At 46.9% G+C, this 27,300-nt stretch overlaps 2 protein-coding genes across 7 annotated transcripts in view; one reads left to right on the top strand and one right to left on the bottom strand.

Annotated features, from left to right (window-relative positions):
- Positions 1–27,300, top strand: part of LOC116407773 — an 880,143-nt gene that overhangs the window by 608,027 nt on the left and 244,816 nt on the right. The window lies entirely within an intron of this gene.
- Positions 398–25,386, bottom strand: gja7 (gap junction protein, alpha 7, 45kDa (connexin 45)). 6 transcript variants are annotated; one of them, NM_205831.1, is given in 3 exon segments: positions 398–2,962; positions 6,196–7,339; positions 25,336–25,386. In NM_205831.1, coding segments are annotated over 2 exon segments (1,134 nt in total). In that variant the 5' UTR covers positions 7,322–7,339; positions 25,336–25,386; the 3' UTR covers positions 398–2,954.

The raw sequence follows: 27,300 nt of genomic DNA, 5'->3' as shown, positions 1-27,300 counted from the left end.
CCTGGAACTATAGCGGGGTGACTGTTACCCCAATGTTTCTATATATCTGTAACCTTGTTATGGGCTAAGGGGGCCCAGCCTGAAGGCCAGTTAGGGGGGGATTTGGGGTGAGTGCTTATTTGTGCCCTGGGTACCCCTGGAACTATAGCAGGGTGACTGTTACCCCAATGTTTCTATATATCTGTAACCTTGTTATGGGCTAAGGGGGCTGTAAATAAATACAGGGCGCAAAGGGAGGGGGTATGGGATGATTAGTTCAATATTCATTACTGTAAAGCCAGACAATAATTATACATAGTTTGGCCACTAGGGAGCGCTGACTTGTTGGGTTTAATCATGAGGTAAAAATAAAAACCAGAAATGTTTCTCTTTTAAATACACAGAAAATAAAAGTCTCTTCAATTTTCATTTTTTTTTAATAACATTGTATAAAAAAAACAAAAACATAATGTTTCCAGTACCAATAAGTCTTCAATAAAACAAAACCATACAGACCCCCCTACTAAAGACAAATATCCTATCATATAAAGAGATGAGGCAATGAGATGTCTGTAAAAATTTCAAGCGTCTCCAGCAAAGATAAAGAAGAATAAAATACAAGGGGGGGGGAATGGTTTCCTATGAAAGAGCACACTGTTACCATGGAGACTAAATCCGAACGACGGTGTCGCCATTCTACGGGAAAGTAGAGCGCTTCTCGCTATGGGCGCTGAGAGTCCCTGACTGACACACATATATAGGGAGTGCACCCATGGGTGCTCTGTGTGTCCCTTCCCATTGACCATAATGCAAAGGGATCCGTGAAACTTTCCTGGTTTTGTCGCTGCTACTTGCCCCGTGCCCCATTGGAATGATTCTGTACCATGTGATGCAGAATAGGGGCAGAGTGAAAACAATATAATACCCCCCAGAAAAAATGAGGGGGCAATCAGCTCAGTGACCGCAGTGCCCTCTTATACATGCCCAGGCCTGAGGGGCCAGTGGGTAGTGGAAGGGCATATGGGGGGGTAGTCCTCAGTCAAAAGATTACTTGTACCTGGGGGTCACTAGGCACCCCCATACCTCTTGCCAAGTAGTAACTACAGGGCTTTGTGCCACTCCTAGCTTGGGAGTCTGTAGGGTGGGGCAACCCTGGCCGTGGCAGTTTGTACCCTGCGTTGGGTAAGTCACCCCTATTGGGTGCATATACATAATAGCCTGGCTCCCAGAGAGCTAGCCGCGGCACTAGAACTCCGCAATGCCCAACCTAAGAACCCAGGAACCATACCATGGGCAGCTACTGAGGACATAAGGCAACTAGTTAAACACTAAAATAATGCAATTAATGCTAAAAAACTAAAAATTCACATTAAAATAAAAGCTAACGTGGCACCCGATAAGGAATAAACTCAGGGGAGGGTCATTCTCCTTTCCATGCAAGTGCCAGGGGGCTCATTTCCCGTTGCACCCCCAGCTTCCTGGAGAGGATGCAGTAATGCTTGAGATCATGGAAATGGCTCCCCCTAGTGGAAAAGAGCAGGTTCCAGTTCTAAGGAGAATATGGAATGTTTGTAGAGTAACAGGGTGCTCTGCCATAGAAACTTGTATTTTATCTTTAAAGACACGGGAGGTGATGGGGGGGGAGATGTGCTATAATGCCGCCAAGAAACCAGCAACCAATGGGTTAATGTCAGCATTACAAACAGCTGTTCCCCTCTGTACATACAGCAGCCCCCTCGCTCCTAGGCACAAGAGGCTTTTTTGGAATTTGCGAAGGAGCAGGTGGCGACTGATAGAATGTGCGGGTTCCCCTCCAGCGGTCGGGGGCACCGGGAACTCAAGTGCCCCATTTAACAGCAAAAATTATTGGGCAAACTCCCCCCCCCCCCTCTGCAAACTGGAAAGGTACATTCCATGGCTCTTAATATACCGCCGGCCGTACCACTCCACGTACAAAAGGTGTGTGCAGAAAGAGTGCCTCTGGAATGTTTAAAGCTTTCAAAAAAAAAAGGGGGGGGGGGGGGGCAGATGGAAAAATGAGTCGCCCCTTCCCCCTAATCATGTGTATTTGGCACAGCCCCAGCCAGCGTGGGTGCCGGCTCTCAAGCTTTCCTCCCAAAGTCTGTCAAATCCAGAAATACATAGAAAAATAACAGGGAATTCCACCTTTCGACCCTCCTGCTGCCTCTAAATGGCAACACTTAGCCCCTCAGGGGATGCTGGGATTTGTAGTTCAACAGGAAGTCAACTGGGAGGGTCGGCGCTTTAGCAGAACCCAGGAATGCAAAAAAAAAAGGCTTATTTCCCCTTTAAACCCCCTCCGAACACAACTGCAGTTGGAGGGGGGAAGGTGTGCTGGTACTGATGGGCTCAGAGTACCGCCGCGTAGTCACATGTACAAACCCGGAATGGAACTACATCTAAAAAGAAAATTAAAAAAAAAAAAAAAACATAAAAAAGGAAAAATCTCCCTTTAGTTTAATGCTGAGTATCGTATAAAAGAGTTGAAACGAAGCTACGGCCGCGAGCTAGTTGAACTATTCCAGCGCACGCGGCGGCACAGTACGAGCGTTGGCAGCAGCTTCCAGGACGCACAAAAATATCAAGATTCAAATAAAAATATGTTTAGGCTGAAGCGTCTCTCGCCCTGTAACCAGAGGGCAGAAGAGCCGGCAGCCTACGTAAACCAGTGGTGCTAAACCTCGCCCGGCGCTGGCGGCGTTGCCACGGGACGTACGACACGGCGACTGTTTGTGAGGGCCAATGGCAGCTGAACACAGAGGTGCATTCAAACCTCCGACCCTTCCCCCAACAAACCCCCCCCCCCCAAAAAAATAGTTCTTTTCTTCGCTTCCCCTCGCCCTCGGTGCTCCCCCCCTGCCAGGAGAGGGTCAAGAACCTTTTAGTAACTTGATTCCAGTTGAACAAGAAGCCATTCCATCCCCCCCTCCGGCCGGCCCACCCGCTTGCCACGATCACAAACCTGTAGAGACAAAGAAATGGAAAAAAAAGTCAGAAATAGTACAAATAACACAAAAAAAAGACATTATTGGTGAAGGAATGCATTCTGCCGCCGAGCGACTTCTCATAGGAATGTTTTCTGCCCCAAATGACTGAACTGGGCTTTAATTTCTACTTGGCGTTAGTCTGAATGGAGAAAAGGAAAATGGACTCTTTCAGACCCGGTACCGAACCAGACAAGATGGAGGGGGGGGGGTAAGTAAGTTGCACCAGGGCAAGAAATTAAATGGAATTATTCTTATATATTTTACCCCTAATTTGTGTCCCATTCCCATTAGAATTGTAGCCAGTTGGCAAAGGCTTAAAAGGATATATTAACCAGCAGCCAATAGGAAACAAGAGCACACAGCACTCATTACCGATTGGCTGCTGCTTAGGACCCCCTGGATTGCAAAATCAGCTCTTTAAACAACTAGTGGGGCTTTAGTTCCCCTTTAAAAGAAGCAGAATAAAATACAATCAGGGAATGCGACCAAGTAAGGGGGGCTGAGGCGGGCGGGTTGGGGGGACAGGAGGGGAAGAAGATTTAATGGACGTGCTACATTAAAGCTTATTAACCTGCCCCCCCCCCCATATGATTATACAGAGACCCTGGCTCCACTGCACCGGCCATAATGGGGCAGCGCCGGTCAGATATCATTAATACATAGTTAGCATTGCCCGGCCAGCAGACACGTCCCAAATACCATACAGCATGTGGGAGCCCTTTGCTGAGTCAGTATCAGGCCCCCGGGGGGGTACCTTAGACTCTGGGCCAGTAAGTCTGACCCCACAGGGCATGATTCAGAACCACATAAAGTAATGCAACGACTCAGCCAAGTCTGCACAGAACATTCCTGGTTTAGAATTCAGCATGTGAAAATAATAAAAACCGCGCACAAAAGCTGTGATTGTGCCAGATTTCCGGAGCCTGTGCCAAGGGAAAGGTGAGCCCTGAAATCTCATGCAAAGTCAACTGAGCGCAGATGAAGTGTTGGCTACGGACAGGGCGAGCCGAAGTCATACAAAGCTCTTTGGAATATCAAAGGGTTCCGCTCCGGGGACAGAATGTTCAAAACGAAGTGGCAGCAGCGGCGGCTTCGGCACTTTCCATTCAGTAGTCGCAGCAGCAGTGACGTGGGAAGGACAAGGGTATTCTGACCAGTGGTGGTCAAACTCCCTGTGTGTCACTAGCCCTTACCCAATCAGCGGTACTGTAACAATCTGTGCCAAAATAGTGCTTGGTACCTGCATTATATATTCATTTTAGGCAAACCCAATTGTATACACGCCCACCATGTGTCAGGATGCGCTGGGTATCACTCCAACTTGCAGCGCAGCAGTAAAGTGTGCCTGAGTCTGAGCTTTCAGAAGGAGCCAGTGCTACACATTAGAACTGCTTTCAGCTAACCTATTGTTTCTCCTACTCCCATGTAACTGGAGGAGTCCCAAGCCGGACTTGGATTTCTTACTATTGAGTGCTATTCTGATACCTACTGGGAGCTGCTATCTTGCTCCCTTCCCATTGGCTGCTGGGAGGTGGGGGGATATCAGGCTAAGTCGATCAATGAGCCGATGCGGTCCTCGATGCAATGTTAAATCAAACCTGCCCAACCAAGATCTGCCCACTTTTAGGCCAGATATCGGTCGGGTAGGCCCGTCGGGGGTGCCCATACACGGGCAGATAAGCTGTAGAATCGGTCTAAAGACCATGACTCAGCAGCTGCCTGTGTATGGCCACCTTTAGATGTTTGTTTTTTGGGTGTTGCAGTTAAACTAAAACTAACTGTAAATGAGGCAAGGATCTATTACAATTAGCTAATCTCTGGGGATCTGTTTGTCATTATCCCTGGCCTGCAAACCCAGCCGCTCTTTGGTACATTTTAGCATTAGCGAAGTCAAAGGATTAGGCTTCATCCTTAATTGTTATGAGCAAAATCCCAGCTTTATCCCATAATTAAGCACTAATTGCCTTAAATACAAAAGCATGACTGTAGTAGCTGCTTAATATCAGCATTAGAGTGGGACCAAAGCCCCGGAAGAAGCAGGTTTGATGACTCTTGTATCTTTCCTATAGGGCTGTTGTACCAAGCTGGCTGTACAGCAGCACTATGACTGGGGGATAACTTACTCTGCAGTACAATTTGGGATATTCACGTTTAAGCCCCCGCAGCCCGAGTTATTGGCTGGTGTTTGGGGCCTTCCTGACCAATATAGGGCTGAAAATCAGGCAGATCTCTCTCAGGTAGGCCAGGGCAGAGTTGGTGTGGTCCCTTTTCCAGTGGCCCCCCTATTTGGTCACCCATGCACTGGACTAAATCGGGCAACCTTGCTATATAAGTCTATGAAGATTCTCATTCATCCATGACATACAGTATCTAGTAGAATTAAGTCTAAAGCAACTGGACTTTGAGTCAACTCTTTGTTAAAAGTCCGGTTGCTGTAGACTTCGTTCTACTAGATATTGCTAAACGAGCACCGGATATGGCAATCTATTGGGTGAAGACACATGGAGCTACTAGTAGCAGCTACTAAAGCTGATCATTTACTTATAATTGTCTCTATGTGTGTTTAGCAGAGGCAATTCTCAGTATGGTCTATGGCAGGGGATTTTCTGGGGTTTAGTAGCCGTGACAAGTAGCTGCTACTAAGTAGCTCTGTGCGTCTTCACCCTTTGGGCAGTGGCACACAGTGGAATGGCATATGTGTTGCTTTGGTTTTCCGAAGCCACCCAAAGTTTCCTTGCGAGGCAACTGAAGCAACATGTATGCCATCTCAGCAGTGATTTACATTCTTGCTGGTGCAACAGCATCTCGGGGAGATGATGCTGAAGATTTTTCACGGGCATCTAATCTCCCTATGTGCCACTGCCCTTTGACCCTTCTGGGATACTGTAGATGATGACTCTTGCACTCTGCCTGCCTACTGATCTCACCTACTGACAAGGGGAGTCTAAGGGCGAAGACACATGGGGCGATTATTCGCCACGACTTTTAATGAACTCAGTTCGTCGAGCAGATTAGTCACCACTACTTTTCAAAAAGTCGCGGCAACTAATCGCCCCGTGTGTCTGCGCCCTAATAGAGTGTAAGGTTTATTACCCTGTGATAAAGAGGCTAAGGAAGGCAGCCGGACAACCAGCACCCCTTGGCTGACAAAATACCCCCCCCCTCCTCCAAGCAGTCATAGATACCCACAAAAATCCAACTGACTTACCAGATTTTTCCCGGTTTCCCACTCCCTTCTCTTGTGCCAAGTTTAGGCGATTCTGTTCGGCGGCAATGCTGTTGGACTCGGGGCTGCTGCTCCGGGACGCGTGGGTATTATCGCCCGTTGGGTTGAGGTGGAAAGCCAAGTCGAGATGCTCCTGAGCCAACTTGAGGTGCTGCCGTAACCTGTCCAGCTCGTGTGTCGGCAACTCGAAGCCTTCGGACACTCCGTTGCCTGGGAAAACGGGTTTCCCGTTGGGCAGCCTGCCTTTCTTCAGGACAGAGTGGTAATTTGGTGGGGCACTGGGGGTCTTTTTACGGGATTCCTGAAGTTCTTTCTTCTTCTGCCGGAGGGCGTCTCGGATGCCCCCTATGCCCAAGTGGAAGAGCTCGCACAGGTTGAGGAAGAGGCAGAGCGCACTGACGGCGTACATGATCAGCAGGAAGATGGTCTTCTCGGTGGGGCGTGACACGAAGCAGTCGACGGTGTGAGGGCACGGTTTCCGGGAGCACACGAAAAAGGGAATGACCTCGAACCCATACAGTATGTACTGGCCCATCAGGAAGCCGACTTCAAACACCGAACGGAAGAGCAACTGCAACACGTAGACCTTCATCAGGCCATCTTGTTTGATCCGCCGGCGCCCATCGTGCTTCTTTTTGTCTCCCTTCTCGCTGTCTTTCTCGGGTTCCTCTTCTTCGCAAATCATGGGATCTTCCTCTTGGTTATCTTCAGCCTCTTCGTAGTCTCTCATGGCCCCCCGATGAATTATGGGAGCGCGCTTTTTGCTTTTGGTTTTCTCCGAGCGCCTTATCTGCATCTCGGGCTGGCGCGCAATCCGGTGCATGGCGAACCCCAGGTACATAATGGACGGGGTGGTGATGAGGATGATCTGGAAGACCCAGAACCGAACGTGCGACAGGGGCGCGAAGGCGTCGTAGCACACGTTCTCGCAACCGGGTTGCTGCGTGTTGCACGTGAATTTACTCTGTTCATCGTAGTATATGGACTCCCCGCCGACCGCGGTCAGGACGATCCGGAATATGATGAGCACCGTCAGCCAGACCTTCCCGACGAACGTCGAGTGGTTGTTGATCTCCTCGAGGAGACGCGTTAAGAAACTCCAGCTCATTGTGAGCCCCGATCAGCTCTGCGGGAGAGGAAACAACAAGAGTGTTAATCACACAACAATTAGTCACCAAGCTGGGGGGGGGAAAGTGTGCATATTTAACCGACATCAGTGCTAATGAGCCTGAATATTTCATGTCTAAACAGTAAAAAGGCACCTTTCCCAAAAAAAAGTAGAACCTATTATTAATGGGAGGCGGCCCAAATGTGACTCATGAAAAATTAATTAGGGGGATTCAGAAAAGTAATTACACACTGGGCTATAATGAGAAAAAAAATAATATTAAAAACACAAGCTCAGGCACAATCCCAGTGATCTTGGTCTTACTCACTAACAGGTGTTATTTACCCTTTAATCTGCCACATTAAAGATTGAGGATGTGAACCCCCAAACGTAACAGTCCTGCAGGCAACAGTCTCCCCAGGGAGTCCTTGTCCAACAAAACACCAGGAAATCCTCCTCCATTCATTCCTATAGGAACTGCACCCAGCTGTGGGTGTCGGCAATTCCCATAGGAGTGAATGGGCGTGCCCAGGGCTGCCATCAGTAATCATGGGGCCCCGTACTACTAGGTTAGCAGGGCCCCCCAAATTAATAGCCAACTGGTTAGCTGGGCCCTTGGCTCTGCAAACAAGTAAAAGGAGGGCCACATTGAAAAAAAATGCACGCTTGGCCACACCCCTGATGCTTGGCCACTCCCCAATTATACAAAACTCTGCCATGTCCCTCCCAATCGATGTTCACTACAGCACCGTTCCTTTTCCAGGCCCGGAATACGGTTTTCCGTCTTGGGGACCTCCCCCGTCACCAAGTTGCCCCCAAATATGGAACCCCCATATCATTATGATGGCAGCCCTGGGTGCGCCATAACCCTAACACCCCAATTCTATTACATATCTCTAAAAAATCAACACAAGGCTTCACCCCCCCCTCTGCTATTTAAAGGGTCCAAGGCATAACCCCCCCCTACAAACACACACATAAAGAAGGGAAAGTGAAGGGGGTGGGGGTATGTACTAAGCCAGATGTATAAGCAACTGACCCACTGACTTATTATGGGATGTCACCACAATATTTACTTTTTAGCTGCTCATAAAAAGTCAATATCCAGTGAAGCCCCATAGAACAGACTCTATGCTAGAGACAATGGGGGTCATTTATCAACACGGGGCAAATTTGCCCATGGACAGTAACCCTGTGTTGATAAATGGTGCCCAATACAGCAGTAGTACTGGGGGGACACATTACAATACATAATATCTATACACAGTTCCTGTTCCATAGAGCTTACAATCTAAAATTTGGTTAGAATATGGTCTGTGCCATTCTCAGGCTCTGGGTAGCCATGCTCTGGCTCCTACATTCATTGAGGCACAATAACAAATCCCCACCTCGTTGGGAAACACGGCAGTTCCTATAGAAGCCGAGCCGACTCCAAACCTGTTTTTCTTCCCAGAGAGCCTCATATCCCTGGATAGGTGATTAAATAGGGACATTGGTGCCAAAGTAAAGAGGGTTTGTGCAATGAATGTGTAGGAGCTCTGGGGGGGGGGGGGGGGGGTATATTACTCAGAGTAGAAGAGGGAAATGTGTGTCTGCACTAAGGGATGGGGGGGTCCCTCCTTCCTTCCTTTTTGGCATTAAACACACAAAATCGCTATTTTACTTATACCCTTTAGACTCTGTTTGATAAATATTTAGTGAGGGATTAGGAAGCTTAGTTCAGGTAGAACAAACAAAACCAGTGAACTTTTAAAATGCATGAATATGAAACCTGAACAGAGTGAGACATTATACTGGCTACATACGAGCCAGGGCCACCACCAAGGTGGGCATCTGGGACTACTATAGAGGCCGCTGAATTTGTTACTAGGGTACAACAGCATAGCAACAGGGCTCCTCCCAGCCCTAAGGAGGCAATGTTATATCTGGGCTTTCATGGGAACCCAGGACTTCTGATGGTGAACCCAAACAATACCCAATAAAGGTATGGGATCGATTATGCAGAATGCCTGGGAGCTGGGGGTTTTCCAGATAAGGGATCTTTCCATAATTTGGGTCACTGCTTTAACAAACCCAATAGGGCTGTTCTGTCCCCAATAAGGGGTAATTATATCTTAGTTGGGATCAAGTACAGGTACTGTTTTATTATTACAGAGAAAAGGGAATCATTTAACCATGAAATAAACCCAATAGGGCTGTTCTGCCCCCAATAAGGGGTAATTATATCTTAGTTGGGATCAAGTACAGGTACTGTTTTATTATTACAGAGAAAAGGGAATCATTTAACCATGAAATAAACCCAATAGGGCTGTTCTGCCCCCAATAAGGGGTAATTATATCTTAGTTGGGATCAAGTACAGGTACTGTTTTATTATTACAGAGAAAAGGGAATCATTTAACCATTAAATAAACCCAATAGGGCTGTTCTGCCCCAATAAGGGGTAATTATATCTTAGTTGGGATCAAGTACAGGTACTGTTTTATTATTACAGAGAAAAGGGAATCATTTAACCATTAACTAAACCCAATAGGGCTGTTCTGCCCCAATAAGGGGTAATTATATCTTAGTTGGGATCAAGTGCAGGTACTGTTTTATTATTACAGAGAAAAAGTAAATTATTTGTTTATAATGGAAGTTTATGGAAGGTGGTCTTCCCCCAATACAGAGCTTTCTGTATAACAGGTTTCCAGATAAGAGATCCCATACCTGTAGAAGGTAAAAGGTCAGTGATTTGGCCACAGTGGTTTTTTTCATTAGTTCAGGAAATGGGAATAAACAGAGAACGTTTGCTTAAAAAAAATACACTGCAAACTGATTGTAGGGAGAACTTGCCCTTTAGCCTGTAGCAAGGCAACATAAACAATACCCAGTGGTGCATCTTTATGGCATCTAACAACAATGTCACTGTACAGATTCCCATCCCGGACCGGGGCCCCTATCCTCTGTATGTGTAAACTCCTCGGTGCAACATTGTATTAACCGGAGGGGGGTGTGCAGTTGTTCCCTTTGCCCTCAGTTCCTGTATCTGATGCCATGAAGGTGTTTAAGGAAAGACACAGTTTGGTTGGGATCCTGCCAGCTGTTCGGCACGGAGGTGACAAGGAAGTGGCTTGTTTCCTTATTAGCCCACTAGCCACGCACCCAGCTCCATCTAAAGCCTCACTCCTTCCCCTCCCCCTGCAATTTCCCAAATTCAAAAGCCGATGCGAGTCCCGGTGGCAGGAAACCTCCCTTCCCACACCCAAGTGAGAGACAGATGGTAAAGCAACACAGGAGCATTGGGGAGGCTAATTCTGCAGCCAAATGGCAATAAAATACAGAGCCGAACCCTTTAATAAGGGGATAGATCTCTGTACTGCTGTGTGGGTTACACACACCCCACCCATGGGAAGAGAACAGCGTTTGTAATTAAAGGGGAAATGTGCCTCGTTTAACCTGTTTACTTTTTGTTCCATCACAAAAATACACAAATACATAGAGGTGCCTGGAATTTAAGTACAAAACGCGTTGGGGTCTTTTCTATTTGTTTTTGGCACTTTTTTTTCTTAAACTTATCCCCTGTTCCCAGAGTTGCTCCCCCCACCCCACCCCGTTGGGGTCTCTACAGCCGCATATCTTGGCATAAGAATGAGGAAGAGAATGTCCCCCCCCCCACAAATTGTATAGGTTGCTGCTGTTTAGTACCCCTAGCATCCCATACGCCAGCAATAGGGGGCGCTATACCAATCCCTGCTGTGGATAGGGCCGTGACTGTATCAGGGACTTGCAGACACTGCTAATCTATAGGCAATGAGTAGTAATAATCTCACTCATTCCCACAAAACCACATCACTCAAGGGCTGCACAAGGTTTAAAAGTGCAAAAAAGGGTCTTTTTTTGTCCCCTTTGGGGGGTGGTTCACCTTTAAGTTAACCTTTAGTATGTTATAGTGAGCCTAATTCTAAGCAACTTTTCAATTAGTCTTCATTTTTTCTTTGTTATAGTTTTCGAATTATTTGCTGTCTGAATATTTCCAGGGGTCGCTGACCCCCATCTAAAAAAAACAACTGCTCTGTTAGGCTACAAATGTATTGTTATTGCTACTTTTTATTACTAATGTTTCTATTCAGGGCCTCGCCTATTTGTAGTCCAGTCTTTCAATCAGACCAATGCATGGTTGCTAGGGTAATTTGCGCCCTGGCAACCAACCTGCTGAAACTGCAGACAGGGTCAGACTGGGGGGTGCTCCCGCCCCAGGGGCCCTGCAGGTGCCCCTGCCGGCCACGTCCCCTAACCCCCCCCCACAGGGGCCCCCTAACCCCCCGCAGGGTCCCCCACCCAATCTTCTTCCCTGAGCTCGCTTAAATTTAACCCATCAGGGGAGGAACAGTCGGGCAGGGGGATTTTTCCCGGTGTCCCGGCGGCCCAGTCCAACCCTGAATGCAGACTGGAAAGCTGCTAAATAAGAAGCTAAATAACTCCAAAACCAATGATGACCAATTGCAAATTGTCTCAGAATATCACTATCTACATCACGTCAGCCACGGAACCAGAACCCACGGTGCAGCCATCGCTGAAACTGCAGGACCAATAAAGTGTAAATGTGCGGATAGCAGGGGATGCTGGGAGCTGTAGTACAGCAACAGCTGGAGAGGAGGAGCTAGAGAGTCCCATGGGAACCAACTTCAAACAACTTCATCCCCTCATTAGTGGCCCAGTTCCCTCTCTGATCCCGTGACCTCAAACTTAATCCCTAAAAAGCAGCAGCAGCAATCCCGGCACATTACACGGATGAGTCTCTCCCTGCTATTCGGCAACTTGCCGGATTACTGAGGTTCGGGGAATCCGTCAGTTTAATAAGAGGGCGAGTCGCTTCTTTGAGGAAAATAAATGCGCTCGCTTATGATGCAACGCCTGCGGCGAGTGTGGCGGCGCCTTGTGGCACAGAGTGCAACCCTCGGCTCTGCCAATGCCAAAAGGGCCACTACTCAGCGCACTAATAAGCACAGACTGATGGATTCTTCCAGAATTGTTTGCTGCCCTTAAGAGCTCACAATCTAGAGGAGAGAGAGAAGAAGAAAAAAAAAAAAGAGAGACAGACAGAGAATGCAGGATTTAACCGCAGCATTTGGAATGAGGAGTTCAGACAAGAGCCGGCATGTCTCATTCGCCATCGCTCACTCGGAGCAGCTCCCAGATACCAAGCCCCAAAACAGCACCCAAGCACCCAATAAACATCACCTTCATAACAAACTGAAACAATATGGCAACCCCCACCCACAGATATATACAGTGGTGTGAAAAACTATTTGCCCCCTTCCTGATTTCTTATTCTTTTGCATGTTTGTCACACTTAAATGTTTCTGCTCATCAAAAACTGTTAACTATTAGTCAAAGATAACATAATTGAACACAAAATGCAGTTTTTAAATGAAGGTTTACGTTATTAAGGGAGAAAAAAAACTCCAAATCTACATGGCCCTGTGTGAAAAAGTGATTGCCCCCCTTGTTAAAAAATAACTTAACTGTGGTTTATCAATTTCAATTTTCAATTTCAATATCAATTTCTGTAGTCACCCCCAGGCCTGATTACTGCCACACCTGTTTCAATCAAGAAATCACTTAAATAGGAGCTACCTGACACAGAGAAGTAGCCCAAAAGCACCTCAAAAGCTACACATCATGCCAAGATCCAAAGAAATTCAGGAACAAATGAGAACAAAAGTAATTGAGATCTATCAGTCTGGTAAAGGTTATAAAGCCATTTCTAAAGCTTTGGGACTCCAGCGAACCACAGTGAGAGCCATTATCCACAAATGGCAAAAACATGGAACAGTGGTGAACCTTCCCAGGAGTGGCCGGCCGACCAAAATTACCCCAAGAGCGCAGAGACAACTCATCCGAGAGGCCCCAAAAGACCCCAGGACAACATCTAAAGAACTGCAGGCCTCACTTGCCTCAATTAAGGTCAGTGTTCACGACTCCACCATAAGAAAGAGACTGGGCAAAAACGGCCTGCATGGCAGATTTCCAAGGCGCAAACCACTTTTAAGCAAAAAGAACATTATGGCTTGTCTCAATTTTGCTAAAAAACATCTCAATGATTGCCAAGACTTTTGGGAAAATACCTTGTGGACCGACGAGACAAAAGTTGAACTTTTTGGAAGGTGCGTGTCCCGTTACATCTGGCGTAAAAGTAACACAGCATTTCAGAAAAAGAACATCCTACCAACAGTAAAATATGGTGGTGGTGTGATGGTCTGGGGTTGTTTTGCTGCTTCAGGACCTGGAAGGCTTGCTGTGATAGATGGAACCATGAATTCTACTGTCTACCAAAAAATCCTGAAGGAGAATGTCCGGCCATCTGTTCGTCAACTCAAGCTGAAGCGATCTTGGGTGCTGCAGCAGGACAATGACCCAAAACACACCAGCAAATCCACCTCTGAATGGCTGAAGAAAAACAAAATGAAGACTTTGGAGTGGCCTAGTCAAAGTCCTGACCTGAATCCTATTGAGATGTTGTTCATGCTAGAAAACCCTCAAATAAAGCTGAATTACAACAATTCTGCAAAGATGAGTGGGCCAAAATTCCTCCAGAGCGCTGTAAAAGACTCGTTGCAAGTTATCGCAAACGCTTGATTGCAGTTATTGCTGCTAAGGGTGGCCCAACCAGTTATTAGGTTCAGGGGGCAATTACTTTTTCACACAGGGCCATGTAGGTTTGGATTTTCTTTCTCCCTAAATAATAAAAACCCTCATTTAAAAACTGCATTTTGTGTTTACTTGTGTTATCTTTGACTAATAGTTAAATGTGTTTGATGATCAGAAACATTTTGTGTGACAAACATGCAAAAGAATAAGAAATCAGGAAGGGGGCAAATAGTTTTTCACACCACTGTATTTTCACTCTCAAAAGGGCAACTTTTCAATTGGTCTTCATTTTTTATTCTGTATAGTTTTTGAATTCTTTGCCTCTTTCTTCTGAGTCTTTCCAGCTTTCAATTAGGGGTCACTGACCCCGGCAGCCTAAAACTATTGCTCTGTGAGGCTACATAGTAACTTAGTAACATAGTAAGTTGGGTTGAAAAAAGACATACGCCCATCACGTTCAACTATAATGCCTATATATAACCTGCCTAACTGCCCGTTGCCCCAGAGGAAGGCAAAAACCCATCTGAAGCCTCTCTAATTTGCTGCAGAGGGGAAAAAATTCCTTCCTGACTCCAAGATGGCTACGATTGTATTATTATTGTTATTTTTTATTGCTTATCTTTTTTAATTAGGCCCTTCTCTATTCATATTCCAGTCTGGTTGCTAGGTTAAACTGAACCCTAGCAACCAGACTGCTGCTGGACGGGAGTTGTAATTTTGTTTGTTTTATTTTGCCTAGCTCCCTGGTTAGTTGGACTCCCATGACCTGAATGTCTCGGCCAATCAGGAACCCGCCCATAGCAATTCCTGTTTGTTCTCATGTGATACAATGTAAAACGGTCAAGATCACCTTCATGAGGTCACAAATTAGTTTAATCAAAACATTTTCCTCGTTAACCCAACTGAGCTCATTAGGATTCCATTATTATTGCGCTTCACCTTCAGGTTAACTTTTATTATGTTATAGAATGGCCTTCAGTTTTTATAGTTTTTTAATTATTTGCCTTTCTCTTCGGAGTCCTTACAGCTCCCAAATGGGGGTCACTGACCCCGGCAGCCAAAAACTATTGCTCTATAAGGGTGAAGACACACGGAGCTACTAGTAGCAGCTACTAAAACAGACAATGCTGATCATTTACTGATCTGTGTGTGTTTAGCAGAGGCAATTCTCAGTATTGTCTATGGCAGGGGATTTTCTGGAGTTTAGAAACCATTAAATTGTAGCTGCTACTAGTAGCCCAGTGTGTCTTCACCCTAAGGGTACAATTGTATTATTATTGTTACCTTTTATTGCTTATATTTTGTATTAGAACCGCTCCGAAAAAGGGTTTCCTCCTGCAAGCAACTTTGTGCGACTTCGGCAACTGAATCGATGCAAAGGGCGACTCTTTTGTTGCCGGTGGAAACCTGTTTTTGGAGCGGTTACTCGCCCACAATACCAGAGATCTATCACAGGCTCTGTGGGTTCTTACACTAATACATCTGTGTTATTTTCTGCCATAGGTCCAAACGCTCAGTGGTTTTGTTTGCACTGCCCCAGCTAAGCTTTCTTATCTCTCTCACATGGGAAAAATCACCTTTTTATCAACCCCGCTGTGTTCCAGTATATCAGCAAAGGATATTATATCTGCTCCCACATTACCCGTATCACAAGTGCTCACTATTCAGCCCATTGTCTTATCAGCTTAGATAAACCAACGTGCATTAATGGAGGATTAAAAGGTCATACAGGGTGACTTTTGTTCCCCAATGTGACATTAATGGTGAAGACACATGGAGCCACTTAGTAGCAGCTACTAAAGACCATAAAAATCCCCTGCCATAGACAGTACTGAGAATTGCCTCTGCTAAAACACACATAGAGATAAATATCTGTATTGTCTATTTTGCAGCCACGGCAACTAGCTGTGTGTGTCATTGCCCTAAGGGAGAAGACACACAGAGCTACTAGTAGCAGCTACTTGTCAGGGCTACTAAAACAGACAATGCTGATCATTTACTGATAATTGTCCCTACGTGTGTTTTAGCAGAGGCAATTCTCAGTATTGTCTATGGCAGGGGATTTTCTGGAGGTTAGTAGCTGCTACTAAGTAGCCCCGTGTGTCTTTACCCTAAGCTACTGGCTTGCAAAGGTGGGAAATAGGTGGGAGAGCAGGGGTCAGAAGCACAGGGTGGGAGAAAAGGCATTCTGTCAGGTTAATTCCTATTGGCTGCTTACAAAGCAGTCACCCTAATGGGCAATTGAGATCCGGACCCTACAAGCACAACAGTTACACACAGTTTTGGCATCCTTGCTTCAATTCACCATTATTCTCTATGTGTTTGTTAGGGTCAGTGACCCTAGCAACCAGATGCATTACTCGACAGTGTTTTTCCATGACTAATCTTTGACATACGAGGAATTCCTAGGGCACAGGCTAAAGCACTTATGCAGAAGCACCGCAGGCAGCGCGGGCAAGGGCAAGTTAGCGGCACGGAGAATATTTGGTAGCCCGGAGACACGGAATTTAGAACACAAAGGAAGAGGAATGCAGCTGTGCAGCCATAGGGGGAGGGAGGGTTATAGGTGCCATCTGGGAGAGGTTACAAGCACACAGCCTCCATTCATGGGCTCCCTACAGGCTCACGGGGGCCACTTACATGGGCATCCAGGCCCAGTCAACTTGTCCAAAAGGATAAGGGGATATCCAGCTCTGGATAAATAACAATCCTGCCCCACAGTTCCAGCCTATTCCTGAGACTATCCTGCCTTACTATACACACTGTCCCCCAGTTCCAGCCTATTCCTGAGACTCTTGCCTTACTATACACACTGTCCCACAGTTACACCCCCCCATACCATCTTCCCTTACTATACACACTGTCCCACAGTTACACCCCCCATACCATCTTCCCTTACTATACACACTGCCCCACAGTTACAGCCCCCCCATACCATCTTCCCTTACTATACACACTGTCCCACAGTTACAGCCTCCCCATACCATCTTCCCTTACTATACACACTGTCCCACAGTTACACCCCCCATACCATCTTCCCTTACTATACACACTGTCCCACAGTTACACCCCCCCATACCATCTTCCCTTACTATACACACTGTCCCACAGTTACACCCCCCCATACCATCTTCCCTTACTATACACACTGTCCCACAGTTACACCCCCCCATACCATCTTCCCTTACTATACACACTGTCCCACAGTTACAGCCCCCCCATACCATCTTCCCTTACTATACACACTGTCCCACAGTTACACCCCCCCATACCATCTTCCCTTACTATACACACTGTCCCACAGTTACACCCCCCCATACCATCTTCCCTTACTATACACACTGTCCCACAGTTACACCCCCCCATACCATCTTCCCTTACTATACACACTGTCCCACAGTTACACCCCCCCATACCATCTTCCCTTACTATACACACTGTCCCACAGTTACACCCCCCATACCATCTTCCCTTACTATACACACTGTCCCACAGTTACACCCCCCCATACCATCTTCCCTTACTATACACACTGTCCCACAGTTACACCCCCCATACCATCTTCCCTTACTATACACACTGTCCCACAGTTACACCCCCCCATACCATCTTCCCTTACTATACACACTGCCCCCCAGTTCCAGCCTATTCCTGAGACTACCTTTCCTTACTATATGCACAGTCCCACAGTCACAGCCTATTCCTGAGACTATCTTACATTATACAAAAAAAATAACTTTAATTATATATATATATATATATATGTGGCTTTTGGTGAAGTTCCCCTTCAAGGGTAGAGACTTTCGGGGAAACACAAGACATAAATCAGAGTTCCCGGGTCAGTGTAACAATAGGAACAATGGGGCACAGGCAGAGATACAAAGGCACAGAGGTGCTTTTTGCAATTAAACCTCATTCGTTTGCAGACCATTAAGGTGGAACAAATGAGAGGCTGTTCCAAAGAATGTCCTTCTGTAATGGCCTCACACTTGGCATTGACCCCCCTACATGGCTGGGGGGGTGCTACCTGTAATTACACCCAGCCGGCCATACAGCTCCCAAAATATATTTCTATGCTGCTGACTGCACTGGTTTCACTGCAGCCGTGCTATAATGCATTTAATACACAGCTACTTAGCCTTTTGGCTTGTAAATTTTATGTGTGTCCAAATTTGAAAGGGGAATTTGGCAACTTTAGCAGTGTTATCCAATCTGTTTTTGGGTGGAGTTTCCCTTTAAACTGTACCAGGCATGCGAGAGGGAAGTGGGTTTTACAGGGGGGAAAAAAGGCCAACGCAGTGTAAATAAACCGCTGTTGGGTCACAAGTTTCGCAAAACCAAAAGACGAGGTGAACGCAAGGCGAGAAAGCTAAAAATAAAAAACACAAGCTGGTATTCTAGAAATCTGGCACCTCCCATATTAAAGGCAAAGTAAAGTATTGTATGTTTTTCTCTGTGTGTGTGCAGAGGTACGGAGTATCAGAACTGGTGAGAAAAGCGATTTACTAAAATACATAATAAAAGTCGATTTTCCCATTGAAAAGAGATGTTACTAAACTTAAAGACTACCTTATGGAGCACTCGCCCAGCACCTGATCTGGAAACTGGCACTTATACTGTAATGTCACCCACTGTGACCTATAGCACTTATATTTGTCCATTTGTGTCTGTTAGTTACCCCTCCCATATAGATTGTAAGCTCTACGGGGCAGGGACCTCCTTCCTCTTGTGTTCTGACTCTTATTGCAACTGTACCTTGTATTTATTTGTATTTATTGTTGTACTTTGTATTTATCCATTATATTTAACCCCCCTGTCTGTATTAATGAATCCTACTGTACAGCGCTGCGTACATAAGTAGCGCTTTATAAATAAAGATATACATACATACATACTATATTTATGTTGCGGTTTTGTTCTGGACAAAACAGCACTTGGGTCTTGCTTTATGGCTGGGATTCTGGAACTTTGAAACAGTACACTGGCCACACTTGGACACATTCTGCCACTCAGTCCCATTCCTGAACATCTGGATCTGTAGATAATTTGGCCACAAACACTAGGAAGAAAGCAACCTAGTTGTACAGGAGCCCTCAGTCGGCTGATGAAAGCGCACAGTAGCCAATGAAACAACTGTACATTTTGACTGAGAGCGGAATGCTGGGTCCCCAACCAAAATGGGGGGAAATTAAAACAGAGCAGCTTTACATGAACCCTTCAGGTTTGGTTGGTCTACAACTCCCAGCATCCTCTCTTAGCCATCTACAGTTGAGCAGACTCTCCATAGGGCTGGTTGGAAAGGCTCAGGCTGAAAGTACCAATACCAATCACAAGTCACATCAGGGGATTATCTGCCTATTGCCAAATCCATGCGTCAACTACTCCTACTACTATAGGCTGGGTGTATTATTAAGTACTTTGTATTTGCCATACAGTTAGCCTGTACTTATGACAATAACTATCAATAGGAAACTCCATATGGAATCAGAATCAGAATTCACTCGTTGTTAGTAGTCTATGTATTACTGGGGTAGTAGCAGTCACTAATATTGGTGTAAGCATATTACGTGAAAACTAAACTAAATTTAAGGGAATCTATAAAGCCAGTCATAAATATTTAACGAGATATAAGCCCCTAGGTTCAAAGGGCACAATCAACATCCAAATTACACAAGAAAAATCCTGTAACAAAATCAACACATAAAAAAGATATATGTTTGTTCAAGTCCTCATTAAAATGGAAACACATACCCCAATGGGAATGCCGACACGTCTTGTGCATCTGTGTTTGTAGGAGGACTTGAATAAACACTTTTATCGTTTTTATGTGCTGATTTTTATCCTGTAATTTGAATGTATATGACATGGGTAGGATAGCACTGAGTATTAGAATGAGAGCTGGACTGTATATAGGACCAGTTAATGCAGGACCGACTCAGTACTGTCTTTATTATGGCTACATATAATAATTACCGTAACAGCTACTAGTTAGCAGTCAGTACAAGCTACAGCGTAGCGCAGTGAGTACTTTACACATGGGACACCTACAGTCGCAGTTGGACGTAGCGCAGGAGTAGCACTCACCCAGTATTAGCGCAGGCAGGAGTAGCACTCACCCAGTATTAGCGCAGGCAGGAGTAGCACTCACCTAGTATTAGCGCAGGCAGGAGTAGCACTCACCTAGTATTAGCGCAGGCAGGAGTAGCACTCACCTAGTATTAACGCAGGCAGGAGTAGCACTCACCTAGTATTAGCGCAGGCAGGAGTAGCACTCACCTAGTATTAGCGCAGGCAGGAGTAGCACTCACCTAGTATTAACGCAGGCAGGAGTAGCACTCACCTAGTATTAGCGCAGGCAGGAGTAGCACTCACCTAGTATTAGCGCAGGCAGGAGTAGCACTCACCTAGTATTAGCGCAGGCAGGAGTAGCACTCACCTAGTATTAGCGCAGGCAGGAGTAGCACTCACCTAGTATTAACGCAGGCAGGAGTAGCACTCACCCAGTATTAGCGCAGGCAGGAGTAGCACTCACCTAGTATTAGCGCAGGCAGGAGTAGCACTCACCCAGTATTAGCGCAGGCAGGAGTAGCACTCACCTAGTATTAGCGCAGGCAGGAGTAGCACTCACCCAGTATTAGCGCAGGCAGGAGTAGCACTCACCTAGTATTAGCGCAGGCAGGAGTAGCACTCACCTAGTATTAGCGCAGGCAGGAGTAGCCCTCACCTAGTATTAGCGCAGGCAGGAGTAGCCCTCACCTAGTATTAGCGCAGGCAGGAGTAGCCCTCACCTAGTATTAGCGCAGGCAGGAGTAGCACTCACCTAGTATTAGCGCAGGCAGGAGTAGCACTCACCCAGTATTAGCGCAGGAGTAGCACTCACCTAGTATTAGCGCAGGAGTAGCACTCACCTAGTATTAGCGCAGGCAGGAGTAGCCCTCACCTAGTATTAGCGCAGGAGTAGCACTCACCTAGTATTAGCGCAGGAGTAGCACTCACCTAGTATTAGCGCAGGCAGGAGTAGCACTCACCCAGTATTAGCGCAGGAGTAGCACTCACCTAGTATTAGCGCAGGAGTAGCACTCACCTAGTATTAGCGCAGGAGTAGCACTCACCTAGTATTAGCGCAGGCAGGAGTAGCACTCACCTAGTATTAGCGCAGGCAGGAGTAGCACTCACCTAGTATTAGCGCAGGCAGGAGTAGCACTCACCCAGTATTAGCGCAGGAGTAGCACTCACCTAGTATTAGTGCAGGCAGGAGTAGCACTCACCCAGTATTAGCGCAGGAGTAGCACTCACCTAGTATTAGCGCAGGCAGGAGTAGCACTCACCTAGTATTAGCGCAGGCAGGAGTAGCACTCACCTAGTATTAGCGCAGGCAGGAGTAGCACTCACCCAGTATTAGCGCAGGAGTAGCACTCACCTAGTATTAGCGCAGGAGTAGCACTCACCTAGTATTAGCGCAGGCAGGAGTAGCCCTCACCTAGTATTAGCGCAGGCAGGAGTAGCACTCACCTAGTATTAGCGCAGGCAGGAGTAGCACTCACCTAGTATTAGCGCAGGCAGGAGTAGCACTCACCTAGTATTAGCGCAGGCAGGAGTAGCACTCACCTAGTATTAGCGCAGGCAGGAATAGCACTCACCCAGTATTAGCGCAGGCAGGAGTAGCACTCACCCAGTATTAGCGCAGGCAGGAGTAGCACTCACCCCAGTATTAGCGCAGGCAGGAGTAGCACTCACCCAGTATTAGCGCAGGCAGGAGTAGCACTCACCCAGTATTAGCGCAGGCAAAAGTAGCACTCACCCAGTATTAGCGCAGGCAGGAGTAGCACTCACCTAGTATTAGCGCAGGCAGGAGTAGCACTCACCCAGTATTAGCGCAGGCAGGAGTAGCACTCACCTAGTATTAGCGCAGGCAGGAGTAGCACTCACCCAGTATTAGCGCAGGCAGGAGTAGCACTCACCCAGTATTAGCGCAGGCAGGAGTAGCACTCACCCAGTATTAGCGCAGGCAGGAGTAGCACTCACCTAGTATTAGCGCAGGCAGGAGTAGCACTCACCCAGTATTAGCGCAGGCAAAAGTAGCACTCACCTAGTATTAGCGCAGGAGTAGCACTGACCTAGTATTAGCGCAGGCAAAAGTAGCACTCACCTAGTATTAGCGCAGGCAGGAGTAGCCCTCACCTAGTATTAGCGCTGGCAGGAGTAGCACTCACCCAGTATTAGCGCTGGCAGGAGTAGCACTCACCCAGTATTAGCGCTGGCAGGAGTAGCACTCACCCAGTATTAGCGCTGGCAGGAGTAGCACTCACCCAGTATTAGCGCAGGCAGGAGTAGCACTCACCTAGTATTAGCGCTGCTTGTCCCTCGCTGTAGGGCCGGGGGAATGGAGGACACAGAGGGACCCGCTGTGCGACAGAACAGTCACTATTAGCGGCTGCCGGTTCCGCTGGGGCAATAGACGCGCCAACTCCGCGGCCGGACAAAGACAGCGTGGCCCGTCACATGACCCTGCTTATCCCCGGCATGGGGCGGAGTCATGTGACTAAAGAGGGTTCTACAGAGGGTCTCCCCCCTCCCCCCATAAACTTTAACAAATAAGCTGGTCTGTGCCGGGTTTCTACAGCACCTCTCTATTCACATGCAGCTACTTCTATCCCCCCAAGGCATTTCCAACCCTGGGGGGCACCTTTCTCTTTATTCATGGCCCCCACCCTCCCTTGTAGTCTGCCTCTTTATTGTCTCTTACAGAAGTTCTACATAGAAATGCCTGCGCTTTCCCCTATATATAAGGTGTCTATGGGGAAAGCAATTGGTGAGAGCTCTAAGGGTGAAGACACACGGAGCTACTTAGTAGCAGCTATTTTTTTCAAGGCTACTAAACCCCAGAAAATCCCCTGCCATAGACAATACTGAGAATTGCCTCTGCTAAAACACACACAAACACAGTAAATGATCAGCATTGTCTATTTTAGTAGCCACAACAAGTAGCTGCTACTAGTAGCTCTGTGTGTCTTCACCCAAAGGGTGAAGACACACAGAGCTACTAGTAGCAGCTACTTTCTCACAGCTACTAAACTCCAAAAAATGAGAATTGCCTCTGCTAAACACACTTAAAGACAATTATCAGTAAATGATCAGCATTGTCTATTTTAGTAGCTGCTACTAGTAGCTCTGTGTGTCTTCACCCTAAATGAATTGTAAGCGACTGGCGCCATGTTGAACTACAGCTATTAAAACACATTTAATTCTTCCCTAATGCAAACATTTTTTAAACTTTATGAGCATGTGTTTTTGTTCAACCTCTACTGCTACTTTGATAGTATGTCTTTACATTTATAATTACTCTGAAGAGCAGGGGATGAGGGTTACAGTGCATTGAGGGGGGGGGGGGGAACAGGGGGGGGGAACAGGGGGGGGAAAACCATAATAAAAGCCAGTGACTGGGGGTCCCAAGCCTATAACACTGGCCCTCGTAAACATGACAGTACCATGCTGAATTCCTGGCTTTTGTTTGCCAGCTCTGTCCCCTCAATAGGACCACCAGACATCCACCCCCTCTCTATAGGACCACCAGACATCCACCCCCTCTCTATAGGACCACCAGACATCCACCCCCTCTCTTTAGGACCACCAGACACCATTTTGCCCCTCCTCTGCCTCCTGGAGTCTCCAGCAAGCAACATAAAACCCAAGTACCTAAGAAAACAGACGGCTAGACAGACATCTGGCAAGAGGTACAAGTACTGACAGCAAGAAACCAGTATAACCCCCCTCCCCAGCCCCCCATGGAGCCCTATAGCGAATAAATATATATATATATATATATATATATATATATATATATATATATATATATATTGTGACATTAATGAGCAGCATTATAACCAATAAATCAGTATAAGGCTTGTGTATTATATAATACAAGAGAATGAGAAATAGACTGAGGAAATGAAGCGTCACATAAGTGCCTCTAAGTGGCCGCTTGTGGCTGATGATTTAGGCAAATGTCACACTAATGGGCTTCCATTTCAGGCTGAAATATGCCCCAGACGGTTGCTAGCCATGTCAATAGACACAGGCGGCAATGGTAAGTGGTAGCCCATACCCGCAATGCATATTTGTGCCGAGTATAACTCTTAAAGATGCATTGTTGCTTGGTTTAGCCAAGAAACCCTTCTACCATTTGCCATAATGCCACTAGGGGGCACAGTTCCATGCTGCAGTATTTATCCTGAATTTTGCTGATTTTGCTCTTGTTTTAATCCCCCCATTCACCATGTGACATTCTCAGCTTGTAAACTCTACAGGACAGTATGTATGGCGGCTACATGTACAAATAATCACGATAACACGTTACATAAGAACCCATAACAAGCTTCTACCATATGGAAAGCACAAGTTCCCCTTTACTTGCCAGTTTAATTAAAACCACCAAGTCATCACACTAATTGCAACCCTTAAGTGAGCTGGGTCCAATTCAGAATAAAAACATTTAACCGTTTCACAACCATCTAAAGACGTAGTACACTTAACTAAAGCAAAAGTTTCAGTTTAAAGGGGAAGTAAGCTCAAACATAAAAAGTTGCCTAATCAAATGTGGTTTTAAACAGCTTTCCAACATACATTCGTTAATCATTTTCACTGGTTTGTAAATGCAATTGGAAGCGGTGTCTGCCTCCCTGCACTGCCGGTTCTGCCTCTAAAAACAATGTAGCAGAATCCGTCTCGCATGCTTCTTTACAGGTCTGCAGTGGCTTCTGCTACTGAAAAGCAGCTTTTTAGTGCCCTTTGCACAATACATTTCCATGGAAACCAAAAACAATTAAAAGTGCTCATTAGTTGAACCTGACAAAGTTGTATTTGCATAGGATCCAGGAGAAGCTGTTGGGACTTGCATCTGTGCGGATCAGTCTGAGCACATAGGAAGGGGATGGGTTAGTCGTTTGCCTTTATGGGGAGTTTAGGGGGGCAACAGCTGGATGCATCTGGAGAGGCCCCCACCCGTAGCTTTAATAACACAACTGCACAACCTCAGTGGCCGCCTCAATCCTTGTAAAATCCAAGAGACAACTTTCCAAGCGGGTAGGTTAAGCAGGAACAGCCTGGACACTCAGATATTAATATTGATATTCAGAGAAACCAACAACCTCTCTAAAAATTATATTTGTGCCCCCACAGCCTTAGAATTTCCCCTACATTTGTACCCCCCTAGTTGTCTGCTGCTCTCATACCTTGTCGGCTGCAACAGTCACACAGGAGTGGGCGACAAGCACATTGGAATTTGGGGTACCATTACACAGTAATGAACTCTAAGGGTTAATGTATAGATAGGAATCCCACCCCCACATTAAGCAGCAAGTTGCCCCATGCGCTCAGTACTCACCTAAATAACGTGGCAGAGACACTTCACTTGCTCCTTCTGCTTAACTCTAACTTTATTGAGTGCTTTCCACTGACTTGGTACAGGGGGTGGGACTTGGGATTTTGGGAGTGGGGCTGTAATACAATCTAAAGGGGGGGGGGGGGTGTAAAAGGACCTCCTTTCCCATAGCCCAGCCCTGCCTCAGAGGCATCCACTGCATCCAACTTTTTCTTATTCCTTATCGTTCCTGTCTCCAAATCCTCTTTCCTTTCACTCAGTTTGCTGACTTTCCCTTTATTTCTGTTCACAGGTTAATGGAATGGAAGTGACTTCTACCTGACAACAAGATAAACTGAATTCATGTTTTTTTGCTGTAGATTGTGTGATAGACATCACATATTTTCAGCTTAAGGGCTCTGGTACACGGGGAGATTAGTCGCCCGCGGCAAAACTCCCTGCTCGCGGGCGACTAATCTCCCCGAGTTGCCTTCCCCCTGCCATCCCACCGGCGAACATGTAAGTCGCCGGCGAGATGGCAGACGCGGCGGGGTGATTTCGGGAAATCGCAGAAAAAGCCTCGCGAGTCTTTTTCAGCGATTTGCGCAAAATTGCGCCGCCGCGTCTGCCATCCCGCCGGCGACTTACATGTTCGCCGGTGGGATGGCAGGGGGAAGGCAACTCGGGGAGATTAGTCGCCCGGGAGCAGGGAGTTTTGCCGCGGGCGACTAATCTCCCCGTGTACCAGAGCCCTAACTGTGTGTGGCTGTGGGATAGCAGGTATAGTAGGGAGAGATGGTGCCTATAGTAGCAGTGGGGGGATAATAGCCTCTGGGAAGGGACTGGGGCTGTGGGATAGCAGGTATAGTAGGGAGAGATGGTGCCTATAGTAGCAGTGGGGGGATAATAGCCTCTGGGAAGGGACTGGGGCTGTGGGATAGCAGGTATAGCAGGGAGAGATGGTGCCTATAGTAGCAGTGGGGGGATAATAGCCTCTGGGAAGGGACTGGGGCTGTGGGATAGCAGGTATAGTAGGGAGAGATGGTGCCTATAGTAGCAATGGGATAATAGCCTCTGGGAAGGGACTGGGGCTGTGGGATAGCAGGTATAGTAGGGAGAGATGGTGCCTATAGTAGCAGTGGGGGATAATAGCCTCTGGGAAGGGACTGGGGCTGTGGGATAGCAGGTATAGTAGGGAGAGATGGTGCCTATAGTAGCAGTGGGGGATAATAGCCTCTGGGAAGGGACTGGGGCTGTGGGATAGCAGGTATAGTAGGGAGAGATGGTGCCTATAGTAGCAGTGGGGGGATAATAGCCTCTGGGAAGGGACTGGGGCTGTGGGATAGCAGGTATAGTAGGGAGAGATGGTGCCTATAGTAGCAGTGGGGGGATAATAGCCTCTGGGAAGGGACTGGGGCTGTGGGATAGCAGGTATAGTAGGGAGAGATGGTGCCTATAGTAGCAGTGGGATAATAGCCTCTGGGAAGGGACTGGGGCTGTGGGATAGCAGGTATAGTAGGGAGAGATGGTGCCTATAGTAGCAGTGGGGGGATAATAGCCTCTGGGAAGGGACTGGGGCTGTGGGATAGCAGGTATAGTAGGGAGAGATGGTGCCTATAGTAGCAGTGGGGGGGATAATAGCCTCTGGGAAGGGACTGGGGCTGTGGGATAGCAGGTATAGTAGGGAGAGATGGTGCCTATAGTAGCAGTGGGGGGATAATAGCCTCTGGGAAGGGACTGGGGCTGTGGGATAGCAGGTATAGTAGGGAGAGATGGTGCCTATAGTAGCAGTGGGGGGATAATAGCCTCTGGGGTGAATGTATGTTTTTAGACGGCCACTAACAACAGTATTTCTTAGAACTGGTGGAATGTTACTTAGGAGTAGGAACTTATTGCAACCAGTCATTACTTCTAATGGGTCATTGCAGTAAGACTAATAAACAGATAGAAAAGTGTATCCAGCTGTGCAGGTCTCAGGCCTTACCCTGC

This window comes from Xenopus tropicalis, chromosome 9 (assembly GCF_000004195.4).
Source record: "Xenopus tropicalis strain Nigerian chromosome 9, UCB_Xtro_10.0, whole genome shotgun sequence".
Taxonomy (NCBI): Eukaryota; Metazoa; Chordata; class Amphibia; order Anura; family Pipidae; genus Xenopus; species Xenopus tropicalis.
This window is presented reverse-complemented; position numbering and strand designations above follow the sequence as displayed.